Here is a 20,915-nt window from a genome sequence, read left to right as displayed (position 1 = left end):
CTTACAACACTCCCCTTCCCAACCCCATACATTTTTGATACCTATAAAGTGTTCAGAAGAAAATAAGAATAAGCATGCCTACCTGACCTTTTAAAAAACTGCATAACTTGTCATTGAATGAAATTTTGCTTCCTATAAATGTTAACATCTTTATAACAAAATCACGGAATTATGATGCTTTGCTTCTCATCAGGTATATACTGAAATAGTCAGAAAGGTTAAAGTGTCTGATAGTAATACTGACAAAATCAAATAAAAATATGCTTCACTTCACTTACATAAATCCATGTAATCCTCAGCCCGCATGTGAGACGTTGTCAAAAGATCTCCAGTTATACTGAATCACAGATATAAAAAACTACTAATAGTACTTCGTCTCTGCAAATTTTAAAATATTTTCCACCTACTGATGGGTAGAGCTGATTTTTACATTCTGATTTGCTTGATTTAATTATGCTGTGCTGAAAGCATTAAGAAGTTCACACCAACATTTTCAAAAGCATCAATTAATTGATACTTTGGGTTGGGGGTCAGATGGAAGCTGATAGAGCTCCACTTTTGATCTGTCATGCTTGGTAACGCCGTCTTGTTCCTTACTAGCAGAGTCTGTTGACTTTCACTCTTGCGTAACCTTCAGAGACATATCTCTAATGCAAAAGCCACAGTGATTTCATTACCAAATCAAAGTGGTGATGACAGGACTTCCTTTATATAATAAGACAATAAAGGGAAGAAGTTTCTTTTGTCACAACAGAAATTGAGGAAGAGCCAAGACACTTCTGAAGTGCAGAGAAAAGCCTGTTGAAAATGGACAGGTGAATCTGTGTGCTTGGGAAGACATTGGCCATGGAGGGAGATTGAGGGATCTTATAGATGTTACTTTACGCTGAAAACTGCTGCTGTAACAACAAGTCCTCTGCTAGGTTTCTACACTAAGCACCAATGCCCAGGGGCCAGGACTTTGGGGCCACCCTGCTCAGCTATCCATCCTCAAAACAGACATACAAAAAAAAGGAGAGCTTCCTTGCAGCCCTTCTTGATCCTGTATATCTTTGGTTAAAGACAGTCATCTTTTACAGAATTTTATTTCTTTAGCTTTCACTGGTGATCAAGAGATGTGAGGAGGCCAATTAATTCCTTTTCAGGGATGCAATAAATTACACCTCTCCTGGGACAAAAGGTTTAACCCAAGGTGAAACTGTATTTTATTAAAGCTTCTCCTCAGTAGCCAAAGCACATGTCTCCTGTCTCAGGACACACACTTAGTCATAATTATTTTGCCAAGTCTTACTAATGCACACAACATATCCAACATTCCACACTACTGCATGTCAACATACCAGTTCCATTAATATACACCTGAAAATAAAGACAGATTACAGAATTGATAAGCTTTCTCTCCCTTGAAAATGTGTGTAGCTTTTAAGAACAAGCATAGACTTGGCATATACCAACAGCATACTTGTCACAGAATGAACACCAACAGCGTTAACTTTTTCTTTAAAACGTGTAGATTTTGGCAAATGCTTATTTCTGGTTTGGAATCTGTACTTGATCCTACTTGGTTGTGGGTATGAATTAGATTTTAGAAACAGAGGTTCTGAGTTCAACTTGAAGAGACACTGTTAACAAACGTGCTGAAAGCCAAAATTTACTAATAAGCAAGCTCCACCCATGTGGGATTCTTCCTAGATTATTTGATAAAGTAATTTTATATTTCTTAACTGGGGATGAAACAGGACTGTACACACACAGAAAGCAGAATCGACTTTGTAAGACCCCTTATATGTTCACACACAGATGCACCAATCCAATAGTTAAAGGCTTATAAAAATCTCACTATTGGTTCTTTTATAACCTCAAGCAAGTGAAAAGAAACCGAGGAAGGTGGCCCATAGGTGAAAGATTTTGATTACAAGAGAGGAAAAGGGGTGGAGATTGCATCAAAACAGTTTGAAAAAGGGTTTGTTTCCTTTGTGATCAAAACAAAACAACAAAAACCCAAGATTTCCCCCTTCGGGATTAACACACCCTGGTACCTCCTAGAACCTCCCAAACAATCTTACCACCCACATATGCAAACAAAAAAACCTGTTTATGCAACAATGATGCAAGAAAAAAATTGCACAGGAAACCAATGCCTTATATAAAGAAGATATGACATCAAGAGATGTGCAGACACACATTTTTGTGCCAGAGACACAAAATGTTCCCTTTGAGCATGCCTGATGACAAGAGATTGCTGGAAGTTCAAAAGCTCAGACTCATGAACATGATCTTAAAAAGCTGGGAAAATATATTAATTTTTCAAATGCTTTCTTGGACCATGAAATGCCTTCAACAAAAGCTTGTTGGCCTTGAACTGTTTCCTTGTTTGCTGTGGGTATCTGTGTAGCACCTGAAACTTTGAGGCTGATCAGCATGTGGCCCAAGTAGGAAATATATTTGATCAGATAATGGGTCTGGGATTCTTTCAGGGAACAGCTGACAAGGAGGTACAAGACAAGCACAGGTGATCTTAAATTTATTTCAAAAGTTATATAACCTGGCCTCCAAAGTTCCCATCTAAATTACTACAGTCACTGATACATGGCTGCTAGCACTGAGTGGAAACACCTTGTATCCTGCCCTCTCCAGGCAGTGGCTTGGGTCATCTTTACAGATCAGCCCCAAAACAGGGTACACAAATGCCTGATCACAGCTACATTTGCCTTCAGGGAGTGCAACCTGGGAACCACAGAGGGAGAAATGTTTCTTTCAGAAGAGAAACACAAAGTTTTGTGGAGACATGAGGAATGGATAAGGAACTGAAATACAGGGACAGAGTGAGGCCCTCTCTTGAAGACCAACCCCGAGAAGCTCAAGAATGTACAAATGACCACTGTGATTCCATGTGTAGGCTGACAGCTTTGCAACTGTTGGAAGATTAGCCAGGTTAAAGTCTCAGATAGCTCTATGCAAGTCACAGAGAGGGATGTATGGCAGCTCTTCCAACCATGGGAATCAGCAGCAGTGACAGGGAAGCAGAAACTCAAATAAAAGTCCTGGAGTGAGCAGAGAGCAGAGAGCATGATGTTGGCTGACATGGCTATGAGTCTCAGCTCCTCACCACAAATTTGTCTTTCCATATTCCTGTAGTTAAGTGGATAAATTCTCACTTCTTGGTAGGCTGAGGGGAAGAAGGAGATTTTTTTTTTTTTGTAAGAGGGAGAAATGACAGAGCACATGTCATAGCCCATGCTTGGCCAAATGAACAAAGGAAAGTATACAGCTAAGTAATTTCCACAACGACAGATGATCAGAAGAACAGACAAGGCTTTGCTGAGTTACATCTACACTGGATGTTCTCCCAGAAATTTAAAACGCTTCAGGAGGCAGAAAGTCACCTGGACAGAACAGGTTAAACATTAGTTTGTGCTGAAGACATAGGCGCACATAGATGGTATCTGCCCTGGAAATTCAGCTCTTCCTTCACCTTGCAGTTTTATACTAAAGGTATCCCACTGAATGCTCTCCCTATCTGGCTAAATTAATATATCCTAAAGTGCAAAACATTCCAGCTCCTCTTCAGTCTGGCACACAATATTGCTGGTTCCTGCTTCCTCCTCTTCTTCTTAAATGAATTTTTCTTCCCAATTCAACATCCATCCCACAAAGACAACTCTCTCAGACAATAGCCTCACAAAACTTCCCACTTGGTTGCTTTCTAAAAGTGTTTTCTGTGGAAAAATTAGCTGCCAGGAATGGCAGGAATTGTCTGGCTGAGCCACTGGTCATTGTAGGGAAATTTAATTTCCTGTTTTGCTGGCTAATGCCAAAGTCCTAGCCACAACAAAAGTTAATTTTCTTTTAAAAGAAATTAGAAATAATAATCCATGAGAGAGTTCATAAGTCTTGTTGGAAGCAGAAACAGTCCTGCATATCATGATAAAAAAGGGGTCTTTATGGTTGTCTAGTACCCTATAAAACAGAATTTGAACCACCACTGCACACTTGCAAACAGCAAGCTGTGAGAGGCAGCATGACGGTAACCATTATTCTGGTGAAAAAACAGGTTTTACAGAGACTGTGGGAAAATAAGGGAAGATTAGCGAGAGGGATTATAAACATGCTCAAGTGACCTACAGCTGAGGTGTAGAAAAACACATGTATCATACTAATTGTTGTCTAGCCTTGTGTGCTGGACAAGTACAACATCTGTCTTTTGATAACATTGGCCTGTGAGAGATTTAGAGACACCCTATGGAACACACTTGAGATTCCTCCCCTGCTGTGGGAAAGATCAAAGCACACTGGTAAACTACGCCTGCACAAATCCCTGAAACACAGGCGAAAACAGCAGGTTTGGTGACCCTCTAGTACGGACTGAGCTCTGCGGTACCTTTGTCCTCACTTGTGTGCATCTGCCCGGGTGCTGCTTTGGGGATCCCCTGGTTGGCGAGGTAATGGAAATAAATTTACTTTTTGCATTTCATCTGTGGGCTTTGCAGTTGTTCCTGTGTTCTGCCTGTACTGGCTTACACATTTGGCGTAGTCAGCAGGATCCAGGAACGGTGGCAAAAAAGTCAGAGACTGGGGAGGCCACAACAGTGACTGCCCATATTCTTGGATGGCCCAGTACTGAGCCCTGGACCCCCATGGCCACTTTCCTGGCTACACAGGGTAGAAGCATGGGCTGAAATAGATGACAGGGCGGTGGTTACCCCCCAAAGAATTGAAACAGCTATATGGGGATTGCCGTGGACAGAAGCATCAGATTCTTGTTGCAAGTTAGAGGGGAGATTGGGATGGTTAGTAGTCACTGGTCTTCGAGCTCTTGACCATGAAGCTGTTGTATTACAGAGTAAAATGAGAAAATTGGAAAGGAAAGGCAGGACGTTACAAGATGCAAAGGCAATTGCACAAGAAGCAATTACTACTGAAACAGAGCATTGCCGTGGGCTGCAAGATACTGAAGAATGGTTGATAGCACATACTGCTAATAAACAGAGAGGGGGAGGGAGCGAGTGGCTGTGTGGTGCTTAGTTGCGGGTCGGGGTTAAACCATGACAGTCTTTTTTGGCACCCAACACAGGGCGTGAAGGGTTCAAGATAACAACAGATTTGATCGGAAGGTGCTAGATCAGATCAAATTTATAGTTGTTATTGCTGTTTAGATATTAATTGGCAGGTTTCTGTGCTTGCTATGGGCCTCTCTTGCCTTACTGTATATTAGAGTTTAGTACTCACTGGCTGCTTTTTGGTTTTGCTGCTTGCCGTACTGCTTATCTTCTTACTCTGCTGTGCCTGAGAACATTTTGATAACAGCAGTAGCTCATGCATTGATTACAGAATTAAATCTGGACAGGGTAGCAAGTAACAAGAAGTATCAAAATGCAGCTTTTGAGAGAAGCGCCTGCCTCACTAAAACCCTTGATTATACCAGCAGTCACAAATGCGATGGGTAATGTAGGCACTCTAGCAAATACCTTGAGGGAAATTTGGGCTATAACTTTGGGACCATCTGTGTGGGTGGTGAATAAAGGAAAGATGGCAAAACCGAAAGGAGTTACATCATGGATGATGAGGAAACAAATGTGGAATGATCTTGTACAGGCCTGTGTCCCACGATCAGGCAGGAGTTAATACCTACACAAAAAAGCCGTCGGCTCCTGGTCCCACCACCAACTCTGTGCCCACCCCCCACACCCGCCTGCCACCTCAAGGCAAGGAATTACCTGGCAAATGCCAAAACAGCAGAAATTAAGGTTTGACAGGTCCCCCAAAATTGCTGTCACTGTAGCGTCTTACTGTGAAGGGGACCAACACCCCTATGTTCCTTTAACTATAAAGTGGTGGTCTGGGGGGATTTTATATGTGTTAGCTCTGGTGGATGCTGGAGCTGAGGTTACTGTATCACATAGTAATATTAATAATAAAGAAGCCACATGACAGATCTGTGGACTGGGGGGAAATCCGACCCCTGCCTCTGAGCTAAGGTTACCTTAACAATAGGAAATGCCACTCCATTTACCACAACAGTGTTAATTGCCCTAATTAAAGAATATATCTTAGGTATTGATGTGTTGGCAGGATGAACAGTTGAAACTTTAAATGGTCATTTTTGCTTCAGGACTTCACAGGCGGGATTTTCTATGCAACCTATAACCCTCTTGCGTGAATTCATGAAGTGGGATCCTGTTGTGCTGCCTGTGACTGCCAAGGCGGTAACTGTAAAACAATATCGTATTCCAGGAGGGAGGAGGAAATTACTCAAACCATTCAACAAGTGGGAAACGTTAAGGAAACCATAACTGCTTTTAATAATCCTATTTGGCCTGTTTGAAAACCAGATGGCATTTGGAGAATGACTGTAGAGAGTTGAATAAAGCCACCCACTTTCCCCCTTGCAGTTATGGCACCAGACATGATTACTCTTATAGAAAAAAATCAGCAAAAATTTACAACCCTGGATAGCGGCAATAGATTTTGTTAATGCTTTCTTTTTGATAGCCATTACATATTTATAAAGCAGGTGCACATAATTGTACTATTTGTATGCAGCTATATTTAAGGGCATTATATAGGCCATAGCGAAAGATAAAACAGGGTTAGTGGGCCTTGAATACCTGACAGGTCGATTACAGGGGCCCCCTGCCCCTGTCAAGGGGGTGGCAATATGTATTCTCTGCTGTAGATACAGTGTCAGGGCCGTTTTTTTGCTAAACCCACTGAATACGCTGATCAGCATAAGACAATTGAAGCATTAGAACAACTCACCAATACAGACCTCCCCAACAAATGCAATGTGACCCAAGGAACACACTTTATTGGACATAATGTCCAAGATTGGGTTCAAGGATTAGGGATGGCTTGGATAATTCCACGTTGCCTACCATCCCCAAGCTAATGACTTGATTGAAAGAATGACTGGGATGTTGAAGGAACAATTAAAAAAGCTAACCAGTACTAAAACTTTACAATGCTGGAGTTCACATTTTACTAAAGCAGGTTTTTGGTGTCTTTTGAATATAAGAATATTCATAATCAAACACCCTATGATCGCATTACAACACCTCCAGTACAAAACATGGTGAGGATTGAAATTCTTTCAGATGGTGTCTCTCCCAAAACATTAACTACAGGGGAAATGGAATTGTTTACACCGATGGATTGTGTGGTAGGGCCGCAACCTATTAGTCTAAACATGAAGATTCACATAATCCCTGAGACCACCATATGGTTCTGTATCCCAGCTTCTTTTATTTTACATCCTCTGTTGATATCAGATTCTTGAGTTCTTGTATTTCAGGTATTTCCAATGAATACCTGTGCCTAACCTAGAGGAACAGTGTTATAGGTGTCATGAACCCAACGCTGAATTGAAGTTCAATCTGAAAAAGTGAAAGCCATAGCTCTTCAATCTGTGAAGGCTATTACTTCACATCAGCTTATCAAACTCAGAGTGATATTAGCTGAAGGAGCTGGAGCAACAGCATATGTATTACTGGAAGGAGATGACACTCCTCTTTTCCTCCCTTATCACAGGCTGGCTTGTTGTGCTTTGTAGTCTTGTACTAGAGGCACGTGCCCTGGATACATTTCTAAGGTCAACATACAAATACTCGGATTTGGTTGGTCTCTCCTATAACTAACTCATCTGCCTTTTGCATTAAGAGAGGATTAACAGCTGCAGATCTTTTGACAACGTGTTTCATTGGCGTGCCAACCCCAGTAGTTGTATTACAGAATTATGCTATGCTAAGTGCTTTTGAAATTAACTTTCCTCATTCTTATTATTTCCAAGTAGGTAATGGCTGTACACCAAGGAACATTACAAAATCAACTGACAGCGAACTATCCCCTTCTTTGACCCCATAAACACTGCTCTGATTTTGATGGCATGTGTTGCTTTAACTTAACTGATGAATCAGCCAGCATAGAGGACAACATTCAACTTAACACATCAAATGAAACAATCTACTGGTGGTACCTGGCTGGCTGAATGGTTTAATTCCCTGACAGGATGAGTGGAACATCTGATTCAAAGCATTACTATAGAGATGTGTTTATTCCTTTTTCCATATGTTTATTATGTGCCTCTAAATTATCTGGCCCTAAACCCCACAAGCCCAAATGGACACCTCCAGTTTTGCCAGCCCCAGCAGAAGTGGTCACTTGAGCGAGGGGGTAGAATGTGGGAAAATAAGGGGAGACTGACAAGAAGGATTATAAACACACTCAAGTGACCTACAGCTGAGGTGTAGAAAAACACATGTATCATACTAATTGTTGTCTAGCCTTGTGTGCTGGACAAGTACAACATCTGTCTTTTGATAACATTGGCCTGTGAGAGATTTAGAGACACCCTATGGAACACACTTGAGATTCCTCCCCTGCTGTGGGAAAGATCAAAGCACACTGGTAAACTATGTCTGCGCAAATCCCTGAAATACAGGCGAAAACAGCAGGTTTGGTGACCCTCTAGCATGGACTGAGGTCTGCCGGTATCCTCACTTGTGTGCCACTGCCCAGATGCTGCTTCGGGGATCCCCTGGTTGGCGAGGTAATGAAAATAAATATATTTTTGCATTTCATCTGTGGGCTTGCAATTGTCCTGTGTCCTGCCAGTGCCAGCTCACACAGAGACACAGACAGTTCCAAAGCAGCCATTATCTTATCATTCTGCCCATTATAATAATGAACTTGTTTCTGCAATGGAACGCAGCCAGCTACGTCTCTCTCTGACATAGCAGGTAGGAAACGTGCATTACCTTACTTGTTTCTGAAAGCTAGACTCCACTTACAGCTTATAAAGGTAATGAATTCCCATGCTGAAGGGACATAAGTAGGCAAGCAATGGGACTAGCCACTTCATGGCTTTCTTTTACTAATTACCTCTACTGAGCAAGAATAAGCTGCTTGCTAGCTAATTACCCATAGAAAACCCATTGGGGTTCTGGATCAGTTCTGTCCATTTTTAGATCACCACGCTGACTCTTACTGGAAAAAAACATGCCTCCTTACACAAGGGTCACAGACTCAGTCTGAATCAGCCCTCAGCTGGTCTCTGGTTCATCCTCGTGTTCAAAGGCAAGTCAACATCAAATTCCCAGCAGGGTGCTTAGGATTTTGCCCAGCTGGATCCTGAAAGCCTCCATGATGGAGGCTCCAGAGCAACATGTCCCAGTGTTTTTATCTGCATTTCCCCCCCCCCTCCCCCCCTATACGAAACCTCTCCAGCCTCCAGGGAAGGTATGAACCATTAACCACTACCCTTTGAGCCCAATGATCCAGCTAGTTATTAACCCATATAGTAGTCTACCCATTGAGACCGTAATGTCCCAAGCAGCTTATGAGGATGGTATTGCTGAAGTCAAGGTAGATGACATCCACTCTTCCCTCATTCACAAATCTAGCTATTTCATCACAGAAGACAAGCAGTCAGTCAAACATCCTTTATCTTTAGTACATCCATGCCTGCTATTCCAAATCACCTTCCTCTCTATGCTTGCAGAAACAACCTTTGCTAGAAACGATCCTCCTTTTGAAGGCAGGTGAAATATTTGCCTTTCGTAAGTTACCAGATATCTTCTTTGATATCCATGACCTTTCAAAGATGATAGTCTGTGACAGCACTATGACATCAGCCAGCACATTGGGTTGAGATTTCTCAAGAGATCTATGACTCAATCTTCTTCCGCTACTGGTAGTTTGATGACACAGAAGCTTGGAAGACTTTGTTGGGGAAAAATGAAGCAAAGAAAGCATGGAGTACCTCAGCCTTACCTGTGTCTGCAGTCACTAAGTCACCCACCCCATTCAGCAATGGGCCACATTTCCCCGTTTATTCGTTTACTACTAATGTAGCAGTAAAAGCTCTTCTTGCTTCCCTTGATGTCCCTTGCAAATTCAACTCCAGGTGAGCTTTGGCTTTCCTAACACCATCCCTACATGCCCCTGAAACACTCCAAAATTCTTTTGGAGCCCATTCCTGTTTCTACCTCTTGTATACCACTTTTTTTGCACTGGAGCTCAATCATAGGTTATATAGCTAAACCAGTCTGCTGATACATTTACTTGTTTTCATGAGTACAAGGATGAGCGGTTCTTGTGGAGGTTGTCCTTAAAAACCCGACATACTAGGTTTTTCAAGCCATAGCAAATCAATACATGCTATTTTTGTCAGGGCTTAAACTTCCAAAATTTAATGACCTGAATTTAAAGATTTCCAGGTGTTAACAGGGTAGCGACTCCAGCCCTACTAGAAACTTACTTATTGTGCTATGTGAAAAATCTCTAGACCTGAATGTAAAGTCTCATGCAACACATTTAAAGCATTGTTAGAAGAGTCACTGTTACATCTGCCTACACACTGGTTACATCTCAGTTTGCAGAAAGACGTCTTCAACATTTCCTGCTTCCAGTGCATTGAGCTCATCACATAGCAGGGTAGATGACAGAAACAAGGGTGTGGATTCAAGACCTGTGATTATTAGCCAAGAGTGCTGGTACAAAGCAACAAATTTCTGGGGTTCGAAACCAAGGAGAAGAGAAGGCAGGAACTGAGGATGAGGAGGTCATGTCTGTCGTGCAGGTGAAACAACAGGTGTAGTAATTGGTAGAGAACTCTGACTGGAAACCAGTTCTCAGTACCTTCCTGGTGTCACTACAGCTATGAAACCCAGAGGGCTTATGGGAATTGCACTTTCCACTAATACATACACAATGGAACAAGTCCAAAAGGCTTAGGTGCTGCAAGTGAAACAAGCTGGGGCCAGTGATGTCCCCTTTCAGTTTGTTTTTACCCAAAGCAACACCAAAAAATGAAGGTATTTCAGAAAAAAAAAAAAAGATTTTGGCTGTACAGCTGACTCTGCAAACATCTGAAAAGGCTATAATGTGATCAGCCTTAATGTTCCCTCCTTTCTCTTCTCTTATTAATACACCTTATCTCATGACTGTAATTGTGAGAATTAGCTTACTTTTTTTTTCCCCGAGGGACTTATTAACATTGAGTTTGCATCCAGAATGCCCCAGTTACATGAACTACTGCAGAAGCACATGAAGTATATGCAAGAGGACAAAGCACAAAGAAATTACAGGGGGCATTTACAACACACAAGAAAATAATTCCCAGTTGCACGGCATGACTCTCTTTTTAAACAATCAATGTTTTCTTTAAGATCTTCACTGGGGAGTATGTGACATTATAGTGTAGAAATTAGAGGAAGAAAAACAGAAGAACCAAAAGCATGGAAGGCACTGAGACTAATTGCTGAAGTACTGAAGCAGTAGCAGAGTAGAACACGGGGCAGAGGGTAAATATAATCAGCTTCCAAATTTTAGAGCCCTTAAATGCCAGAGACTATAACATTTTCAGGCTATCAAATAAGTGGGACAGATGTTGCTGAGTTTGATCTCATCCCAGGCTCTTTTTTGCTTTCAGAAAGGAGTTTAAAAGCCCTGGAAAAGGCTGTAGTCTTGTTCACTGCAAGTTTCTTCCAAGCTACTGCCATTCTCAGTGCAGAACAGAAAAAGAAAGAATTTGCAAACAGCTTTATAGTGTCTTGGAAGCTCTCTAAGGCATCCAAGGAAAAGATCTATCAAAGAAATGAAATGCTGCATGTGTACTTCAGGAAAAAAGACGTTTCCACTGGACAAACATATTTATTGTTTTAAAAATCCAGTGTCCCCTACATTTGACACTTAATCAACAGCAATAAATCAGCAAAAGAAACCACTGCTAGGAAAACACCTTCTCCTGGCTACTACAGTTACATAAACAAATAGGTTAGCTATTGAATTGTGCTTCAGATAAAGGCAAGTCCATGCTACACATTCTGGAAGAACACAAAGCATCTGCCTGTGTTGTAAGTACTAATGAAGTGGAAGACATGGCCCGTGACCCACCTCCCAAAGCTTAGGTCTTACTGTGGCTCAACTTCCAATGAATGCAAGGATGCAGCATGGTTGTGGGGACGTGGTTAGGCCTGGTGTCCAGGAGTCTGTGCTATCAACTAGAATTGAGCAAGTCGGACTTAAAATAATCACAGAAGCTATTCAAACAAGCAGTCCCACCCCAAAGCAGTATATCTCTTCCCCCAAAGCAACAGCTTCTCTTCTGGTAGGGTGCTTCACTGCTGCTTTATCACTTGGCTACCTCTTTTCCTGTCCTTGGTATGCCACAGATTGCTAGAAGCAAAGAGAGCCTCCCTACTCCCCCACATTTGATCATTCCTAATTACCTCCCCCAACGCATTAAACAAAATCCTTTCTTTGGAAACCTGGGGGTTTTGCGGTATCAGAATTGCTTCTCTATTTCTGTCATGCACACACAGACATGCAGAATGTTCTTACATCATTAAGATACAAAACACATTGTTGCTGAGCCACTGTTTTCAAAAGCAGTGTTTCTAAAGCCAGCATTTCCTCAAGCCAATGCTTCCTGTGGGCTCCCTGGAAAAAAAAAAAAGGCTAATTTCTGCAAAGCCTGATGTTCCAGTCAGTCAGTTGTGTACAACTATTGCTACGTATTCCCGGTTTAGAAGCGTTCACTGTGCCATGCCCTTGCTGCAGCTTCTGCACCACCAGTTGCCTCTCTCAGACCAGTACACATCCTCCTCCCTTCCTTACAAAGTAACGCAGCTGCAACTATCCCCAAGAGTTTCAGAACTGCCACAAGTCTCCAGTGCTAGAACCAGCATCATTAGTCATGTCCTCTGAATATCCTAGCGCTGTTATTTCCCCACCTATGTAAGCTGTTTAATGGTGAATTAATTTACTGAATAGGCAGTAAAGTACATATATGTGTGTGTATTATGGGAAATTGGGGCAAGGTGGAGAAAGAGCAAAAGAGGAAGGGAGGAGGATGACTGGAATCATGACAAACCTGGGTCTGGTTCCTGCACAGGCTTCCTTGTGCACCCAGCTGCCATATTCCCTGCTCCTCAGATCCCAGCTGTAAAGTGGGAAGCACACCTCAGCGAGGTGTTGCAAATATAAACACACTGGAAGACTGCGTGAAATTGCACACCTACAGCAGTAAGTCATATAAACAGATCAGGTAGGAAGGAGCAGTATCTGTTCCTGTAAAATAGGATAAAGCGTAAGTACCGAACAGGGCGAGGCAGCTGGGGCGGGGAAACAGACCAGACAGGAATGGGGAGATTCCTACCAGGAATGAGATTCCTGGTTCATACAGACTCTTGTCTGTTATTGTTTCCTTCTTTCCCAATCTGTGTTTGAAGCAGGAAGAGAGGGGAAATGGCATGTAATTCGGAACACAGTGCTAGACCTCGATTTACCAAATGTGCTTTTGATAAGCCTCCTGAACTTTCTAAGGTTTCACTTGCTCGCCACTTCCTCAGCCATGGATGGTATTTACTAGTGGTGCAGTGCTTTTATATTTCACATGGCAGGGTAAAACCCCTTCTCCAACCATATGGTCCTTGTAAGACTTCACTAATCTAGCAGGTACATCTACTAACTTTTCCTTCATTTCTTTGCACGCCTTTCAAGCCAATCTTTATTTCCTTTTTGCTCATCCTCAGTAATATTCTACTTTACTTCTCTAGCCATATCTTTTCTATTAAGGAGGAAATCCTAATTAATCCCCTCCTGGGAGTCTACTGCTTTAAAAACCAGTCATTTGCAGCAGGTTAAAAATAAATGAATGGCAAGGCTTAGTCCCTGGAATTTGTCGCTCAAACCGAAGGCAAAGATTTCAGGCATCGTTGTGTCAAATAGCTAACACATAAAATGATGAGGAGATATATGTGATAGATAAAGGATGCTAGATTATCTTTCTGGAAGCAAATCCCAAGAAAGGCCTTTTCAATCATTGCACAAGCTTTTTTTGCTTTCCTCATCCTACACAAGCCAAGGATTGGGAAACACCCATACCAAGGGAGACACCTAAAGCCAGACAATCATTAAGCATGACACTGGGCGTGCCTTCATTAGTGTGCTAGGCGTGTGAGAGCGCCATTTAGAGAAAGATATAAGATAGCAGTTTATTTGTAAAACGGAGGAGACCTTGCCACAGTTGTTGTCTAAAGCTTTCGACAGGGATGGTCAGGTGAGTTCTCAGGCTCCAAAAGCAACCTTCTCCATCCCCCTCTCACCATCACACCACACTGTAAAGCCAGCCTTTTTCTAGTCAATACAAGACTTTCTACTAACTATCACATCAAGATCCAGAGTTAGGACATTTCAAGACAGTATGTTCCCAGTCAGAACAGGTACTGCAGACAGACAATATATAAGATTTGGGCTTTTTTGACAAAAGCATACCTTTGGTTTTGTGGTTCATTCTTTAAGATACTACATGCCAACTGTTCTACAGAACATTCACATAAATGAGAAGCACTCGTTTCAAAAAGAACAGCTTGAGAAAATAGTAAACTGACTTGGATTTTAAGGAGTACCAGGCTGGAGAGCAGGCATCAGTTAAACCAACCTTGCAGTAATGTAAACATTGAGAAAAGACTGCTTCCCCTGCCTACATTTTTTTGGTTATACTTGTACAGCAATAAATCACACTCGAAAAACCACTCCACACACACTTTAAGGTGATAAAACAGCTTTCCACTAGTTATTAATACATCACAAAGTCAATTCCACCATCCGTTAAGCTTTAGAAGGAAACTACTGCATTTCAACATGCGTGCATTTGTTGTGTTTGATATGAACTAGACCCTAGTTAGTCCACGGGACCAACAGTATGTTGCATGAGCATTCACAACTCTCACTGCAGTTCAGGATGGCAGGAAAAAAAGCAGCTTCTGGTCCAAAGACTAACAAATTTAACACACAAGCCTAATCCATACAACTTGTTCAATGGAGACTAAGATCGCCATAAATCTACCTTAATAAGTAATGTTGCAACTACCTATTTGTTTTCAGTATTGAGGCAATTAGGGTAAACAATTAAACCTTACCTTCATTCCTTTAGTAATTCCATTTTTCTTATACATTCCACTTTTTAAGAGGTTATTCTGTTTCTGATGATGATGATGTAGATGTCCATTGCAGACAGCACTGGGATTAGCCATCTGTTTAAATTAGTCAGATTCTCAGTTCTTAAGGGTGTCTCTGGTCTTTCTACTGTAAAAAGACAGTGGGACGAGCAGATAAAGTTCTTGGTTAAGGCCTGAAAGGTATCCAACTGGTCTGTCAGGATTTTCCGGGATGAGAGGAGGAACTATCTTTTGCAATATCTTAGAAACTTAAAACTGTTTCTTTCATACACCTTCAGCCTCAGCAAGCTAGAATGCAAAATACATAGCAGGAGGTGTGCTCTTAAAATCTCTGAAAAATACTGCTCATTGCTGGCTATTGTATGAACACAGCTTCTATGAGTCAACAAGACTGCTGCAGCTATCAAGAAGTGGGTGGATTCAGAGGCGGAGACACTTAAAGATATATTACCTCTTAAATATCTCCCAGTAAGGAACATTACGTTTCTTTCTCCTGATTACACTCAACGCAGAGCTACATCACTCCATCTAGAGTAGAGTAACAAAATGTTTTGAAAATTTAAACAGAGTAATCTTTACAGTTACGTGGTCCATCTTGCTAAGAGCACATTGGCTGGAAAAAAGTATTTCACTGAGTAGAACACAACAACTATTTTTTCTTTAATGTCTTCTTATATAGGTAACACGATAGACACAATATTAACGCTGCAAGCAAATGGAAAGCATTTTAGTGTTAAAAAGAAATTTTCTCTAGAGCTAGAAACAATATATTTGGCCCTATCCTACAGATGCATGCATGGGTGTTTACTAGAGTGAACTGTCCCTTTAAACTCAGTTTGGCCAGTAATGGGATAAATAGCATGCTATTATAATTAATATGAAACGGACTTTTATAGAAGTTGATTAATTTAGTTTTAAAACAAGTCAGTCTTTAATCATATGTGAAACTACTAAGCAGGACTAAAATACATCCTTGCTTTTAAGACAAGAGTCTATTGATTGTGGAAATACTCACATATATTGCTTTTGCTGAACCAAATTCTCCTGGTTTGGATTTTAGTGGCAAAACACAGAAGTATAAGCATCTTTGGCAGCATTTGATAGAATTCCTCCCAAAATAATTAAAATTAGCATGAAGACAGATTAAATGAAAGCTGTATTATAGTATCTATTTTGGAAAGCAGTAAGAATAAAAGTCTTGGAGAAAAAAATACTTGGAGAGTTTTAATTAGAAAAAACTACTATGTCATCTTGGCAATGAGATGCAATATACAGAAAAAGCAGCCTACAACTTGAGTATGTGGAATGCAGAAGATTAAATCTTAAATGAACCACTGCGAAAATATACAAGGAAACACATTGCATTGGTTTTGAAAACTTGTCTTAGACATGTACTGAATTGTTAAAATGTATTTTCTCCTTTGAAGTGATCTGCAAAGTGGGATATCTTCGATGTGTTGGAAAACTTTTGGTTCCTACCCAGGAGACACTTAAACTGAACTGTATTTAAAAGAAATATCTGTGTATCTTTCCTTCTGCATTTTACCTCATTTCATACCACGCAGTGGCCTGCAGTCTTCCACTGAGATCTGTAGAAAACCTTCATGATACACTATAGTGTAGCACAACTGAAAAAACAATCCATCTCTAACTAGGTTTGATTTTATATCCTTGGAAGGAAGCCTTTTACTTACATATTCCAATTAATAAGACAGTAGTATTTTTGGTCAAGAAGATATCCCCTTAACTGACTAAAATGACACAGAAACAGTAAACCACCAAAATGTTTGCTTATGTTCACCATTAGAACTCAAACTTCCTAGGTTTCACTGTTTTGGTGTTCTTCCTAGGCAAGAATGTTTTATTTCTGTATGAAAGTATTTTTTTAGTCTTCATTAAGGCGTTTGTAAGGATAACTCAATTACAGATTAATTGTGAATATGTAGTGATAAATTATTGGTCATGATGAGTGGCTAGGAGTTCATATTTGCAAGAAAAAGACTAAGATGAGGACAAGCCAGAAATAGGCAGAAAGAACGGTCAGTAATAATTCCCTGCATATCTATCACCTATGGTACCATGATAAACAGTAGAAAGTATGTAGAGCATGCTCTCCGCATCTGGCATCCCCCTCCGACCAGGAAGCATTCTTCATTTGGGAATTGTTACATCTGTACATGCTGTCTGTTCACTCAGTTGCTGATCATCTTCACCCTGTTGGGACAAAGATAAGACAAGGAAACTTACCATAGTAGTGTTCTTCCCCTTAACAGATTCCAGCATCTCAGCTAGCACCTCTGCCAGGTATGCTTCGCAACAGACTGAGCACCTTCCAGGGCACAAAGTGATATAATTAACATCTCATGTGTGTCTTTTTCTTTTTCTTTTTTTTTTTTTTTTTTTTTCCAGTTAGGTTTATGGGGGAGTGGACTCTGATTAGGTAACAGTTCAGATGATACAAATTCTGTCTCTAGTCCCAAACTGTAAGTCTACACTTGTTTTCTATTTCAAGGCCCATGAAATACCAGTGCCCTTATATGAATAAAGTAGTGAATTAAATATGCTATATTAACTTTAGTTTTCAACATCTCTAACATTTAAGACCACAAACAAGCAGCACTAAAAAAAAAGATACTACATTTAGATATGAATTTAAATGAGCAATTTTAAAAACCTCAGAGAACAGGTATCCTCTCAGGTTTCTTTTAACCATGCTCTGAAAGCCAGAGCTCACCAAACAAACACCACTAGAGGTTGAGTATAATTCTGCCCTGATTCCATTCAGAGCAAGTGATTTATAAAGAGATGAGTCTGGCCAAATACACACAGATGATCTGTAAACAGAATTAAGTATTTGTCCTGCAGTAAAAAAATGTTGAATTGTGCCCTTCAGAATTCCATCTCGGTCAAAGCCATCTGTTCCTCAGGCTTCTATATCCATATCAATCATGCTACCAATTAGCTGCATCTAAATCTATTACTCAAAAATATGAGTGTCTATGCTGCCTGGACACTGGAGGAAGGACTCAATAATTGCGTACTTTGCAACACCAAAACCACCACAGCAGTACCCTTTCTTTTTACCATTCTGGGAAGTGGGAGGAAAAAATTTCTTATGTTGACTGTACAAGAACTGTGTGTATTTAACTGCAGGGGACCTCAGTCCTACTTTGATTATATGTGTGCTTCTCTTTAGTGGCTTGGGTACTGGTCATAAGTAACAAAGTTGCTCTTCATACATTAGCAAGAAGATGGTTAATTTCTAAGATGACTAGCAGACCACACACCGTATTCCACATAGATGCTGGTAAAGTTTGTAATATGTCACTAGAATTATTATAAATCTGTAGAAGAGACACCAATGAATTCCCAGGGTCCCTTTTTAACATGCCATTAGCATGTGAACACCATTGGGTGTTTGCTGACTCACCTCTTGAAATTAGGATAAAAGTGTTTAAATCCTCTGTAAATGCTTTGAGACAAATTGCTGAGGAGCAGCAAAACTGAAGTAAAATATATACAGTTAATTAGCCGAGGTTTAACAACAGAGCAAAGGGAGGGGTAGAGGTTTGTCTAAGCAATTTCTCAGTTCTTGAGGAAAATAACTTTTCAGCTATGCACTACCATTGTTACACATGATAGATTAGAAGGTTGACCTCTGCTAACACATTCAAGAAATGGGGGCAAAGGCATCCAACCTTCCATTAGATTTTTGGCCCAGTCAGACCACTTAGATTCATTAGAGTGGCCGCAGGGACCCCATTTATAATAGCACTACTGGATTACTTTCTGATAAAAAGAATACATGTTGCAAGAAAGCATGAGAGCTGATCCCCAGAAAAGTGTAATGTCATAAACCCGAAGGATTTCCACAGGATTCCTGCTCATCCCAGAGAACAGTTAGCTGCGGCTAATTGTGAAATGGTATTGCAATCTAGTTGCAAGATCTTGATAATTTCAGTTCACGACATGCAAATTTACATGCCACATGAAACAATAGGGTTCTACACCAAGACATCTACTAACTTCACGCTTATTTTCACTGGACAGACACTAGTGTCAAACAGAAGCTGAAAAAACTGGGAGCCTAACTCTAGTTGTTACAAGTCATGGTTCTAATAATATAATAATTAAAAATAGCTGCAGAGCATGCCCCAGTAATGGAATATACGGTTAAAAAGCATTTTGCTCTCCCAAATCACTTCTCTTACCATGGAAGTCCACCTTATAATTTCTGTGTACCATTGATGACTTATTCTCTGATTAGGATCCCAGTATGTTTGGTGCCAGTGGACACGTAGATATCAGATTTTCTCTCAGGTATGTAAATGACTTATGATATAGCAGCACCAGTGAGGCTGAAATAAATTAACAAATAGGGAGACACCATAACAAAAAAGCAACGTAAGAAACAGCAAGTACCATGTACCAGCTAGCCAGCGATCTCCCTGGGTGTCTTTCCAGATTCGTCCAGACTTCATCAGTACTGGCTGTAGGCTAAAATTCCTAAATGTTCACATGGAAAAACCCTAATCCATGTTTGCTGCTTTAAACCCTATCTGACCAATAAATATGTGGGAATGAGTAAGGATATAATTCTATACCTGGGCATAAAACTGCACAGAAGTGCTGATGGGTTTCCTCAAGTCCCCTTGCACAACTGTCCCTTAAGGATATAGAAAATGCTTTGAAATTGGTTGGGAAATAATCCTAGAGCATCTCAGAACTAAGACCCATGACATAGGTGGATGCATGCAACCAGCATTGCAACAGAGAGGACAAAGTACAACTCTGGCACGTCCATGTATCATCTGTAGAGTCTGGGGGCTGGAGAGAAGGGCACAAACATGCTCCACAGCAGTGAGGAAGAGGAGGGTATATGAGTTACATCAGATATCAGTTGGCTAGGAAGATCAACACCAAGGAAAATTTGCACATTTTACAGCTTTGTTGGGTTATATGAAGTTCTAGAAGAGAGGTTGTGAACAGGAAGGTCCTGCCAACAAGGTAGTCTTGTACTACTTCCAATTTCTTTGAATTCACTGCAGAATGCTCACACTCTGGCAGGAAAAGCACAGCCAGAAGTGTTGGCACAGGTGCAAGAAGCCATGTCCAGCTGTGAAAGCTGAGCTAGCCCTAGGAAACAAGAGCCAGGGGAGCAGGCAAGGACTTGGAGGGTGCAGTCTGACATGCTTACAGTCCTTGCACTGCAGCCTGTTGTTGGACCCAACTGTTGAACAGACAGATTAGCCTTATACAGTCATTTGATTGCTCGTTATAGAAACCTTTCTGGGTGAAGCAAGAATACCAGTTTAGCAATTTTATCCTGTCAGCATGTATGAATGACTACTGTGTGCTAGGAAGCAACCTTTTTTTCCTTACTCATGTAAACTTCTTTATCTTTTGCTCTACAAGTGCATATCAAGTTTTGATGAGCTTTCCTCAACATGGCTCCTGTTCTAAGGGACTTGGAAGTTGACATTCTGCTGGCAGGGGTCCCTCCTCCACACCTCAGACTGCAACTAAAACTTAAATGAGGTGGAGTTCTCTTTAAGGGTTAGTGTTGCTTCATAGCTCAAAATGTTACTCCAGGCTTCTGAACTGCATTCGTTTTCCCTAAGAGATATTGTTAGAAAATTTACTCTGGTAGTTCACAAGGAACTACCAGGGTGCAAGAACTTCTTAGGATCATGGATATAGGTACCTAAGAAAAGAAAGTCTATTGTGCAAACTTGCAGTCTTTACATGTGGATTCACACATTTGAGGAGTCTATAAAAAATTGAAAGTTTTGTTTGGTACGCTATGAAGATACAGCTCTCCATGCAATTGTCCTCCACCGAAAAAAAACTTAAAGTGATTTTTTTTTTTTCCCCCAAATGGGCCTCAAATATTTGTTATTATTTAGTATAGCAACAGCTCAGATGGATTTGTTGATTTTTAATCACAGAGGTGGG

The 20,915-nt window shown here is 40.8% G+C and overlaps 1 protein-coding gene across 1 annotated transcript in view; it reads right to left on the bottom strand.

Annotated features, from left to right (window-relative positions):
- SPTLC3 (serine palmitoyltransferase long chain base subunit 3) overlaps nucleotides 1-15,056 on the bottom strand; it is an 88,521-nt gene extending 73,465 nt beyond the window's left edge. The window contains exon 1 of the mRNA XM_074927077.1: nucleotides 14,922-15,056. Coding sequence (XP_074783178.1) covers nucleotides 14,922-15,035 — 114 coding nt within the window. The 5' untranslated portion in view covers nucleotides 15,036-15,056. The remainder of the gene's footprint in view (nucleotides 1-14,921) is intronic.
- Between the last annotated feature and the right edge of the window lie 5,859 nt (nucleotides 15,057-20,915).

Source organism: Athene noctua, chromosome 1 (genome assembly GCF_965140245.1).
Source record: "Athene noctua chromosome 1, bAthNoc1.hap1.1, whole genome shotgun sequence".
Classification (NCBI taxonomy): Eukaryota; Metazoa; Chordata; class Aves; order Strigiformes; family Strigidae; genus Athene; species Athene noctua.
The sequence above is the reverse complement of the archived record's forward strand: the minus strand, read 5'-3'. Positions and strand labels throughout refer to the sequence as shown.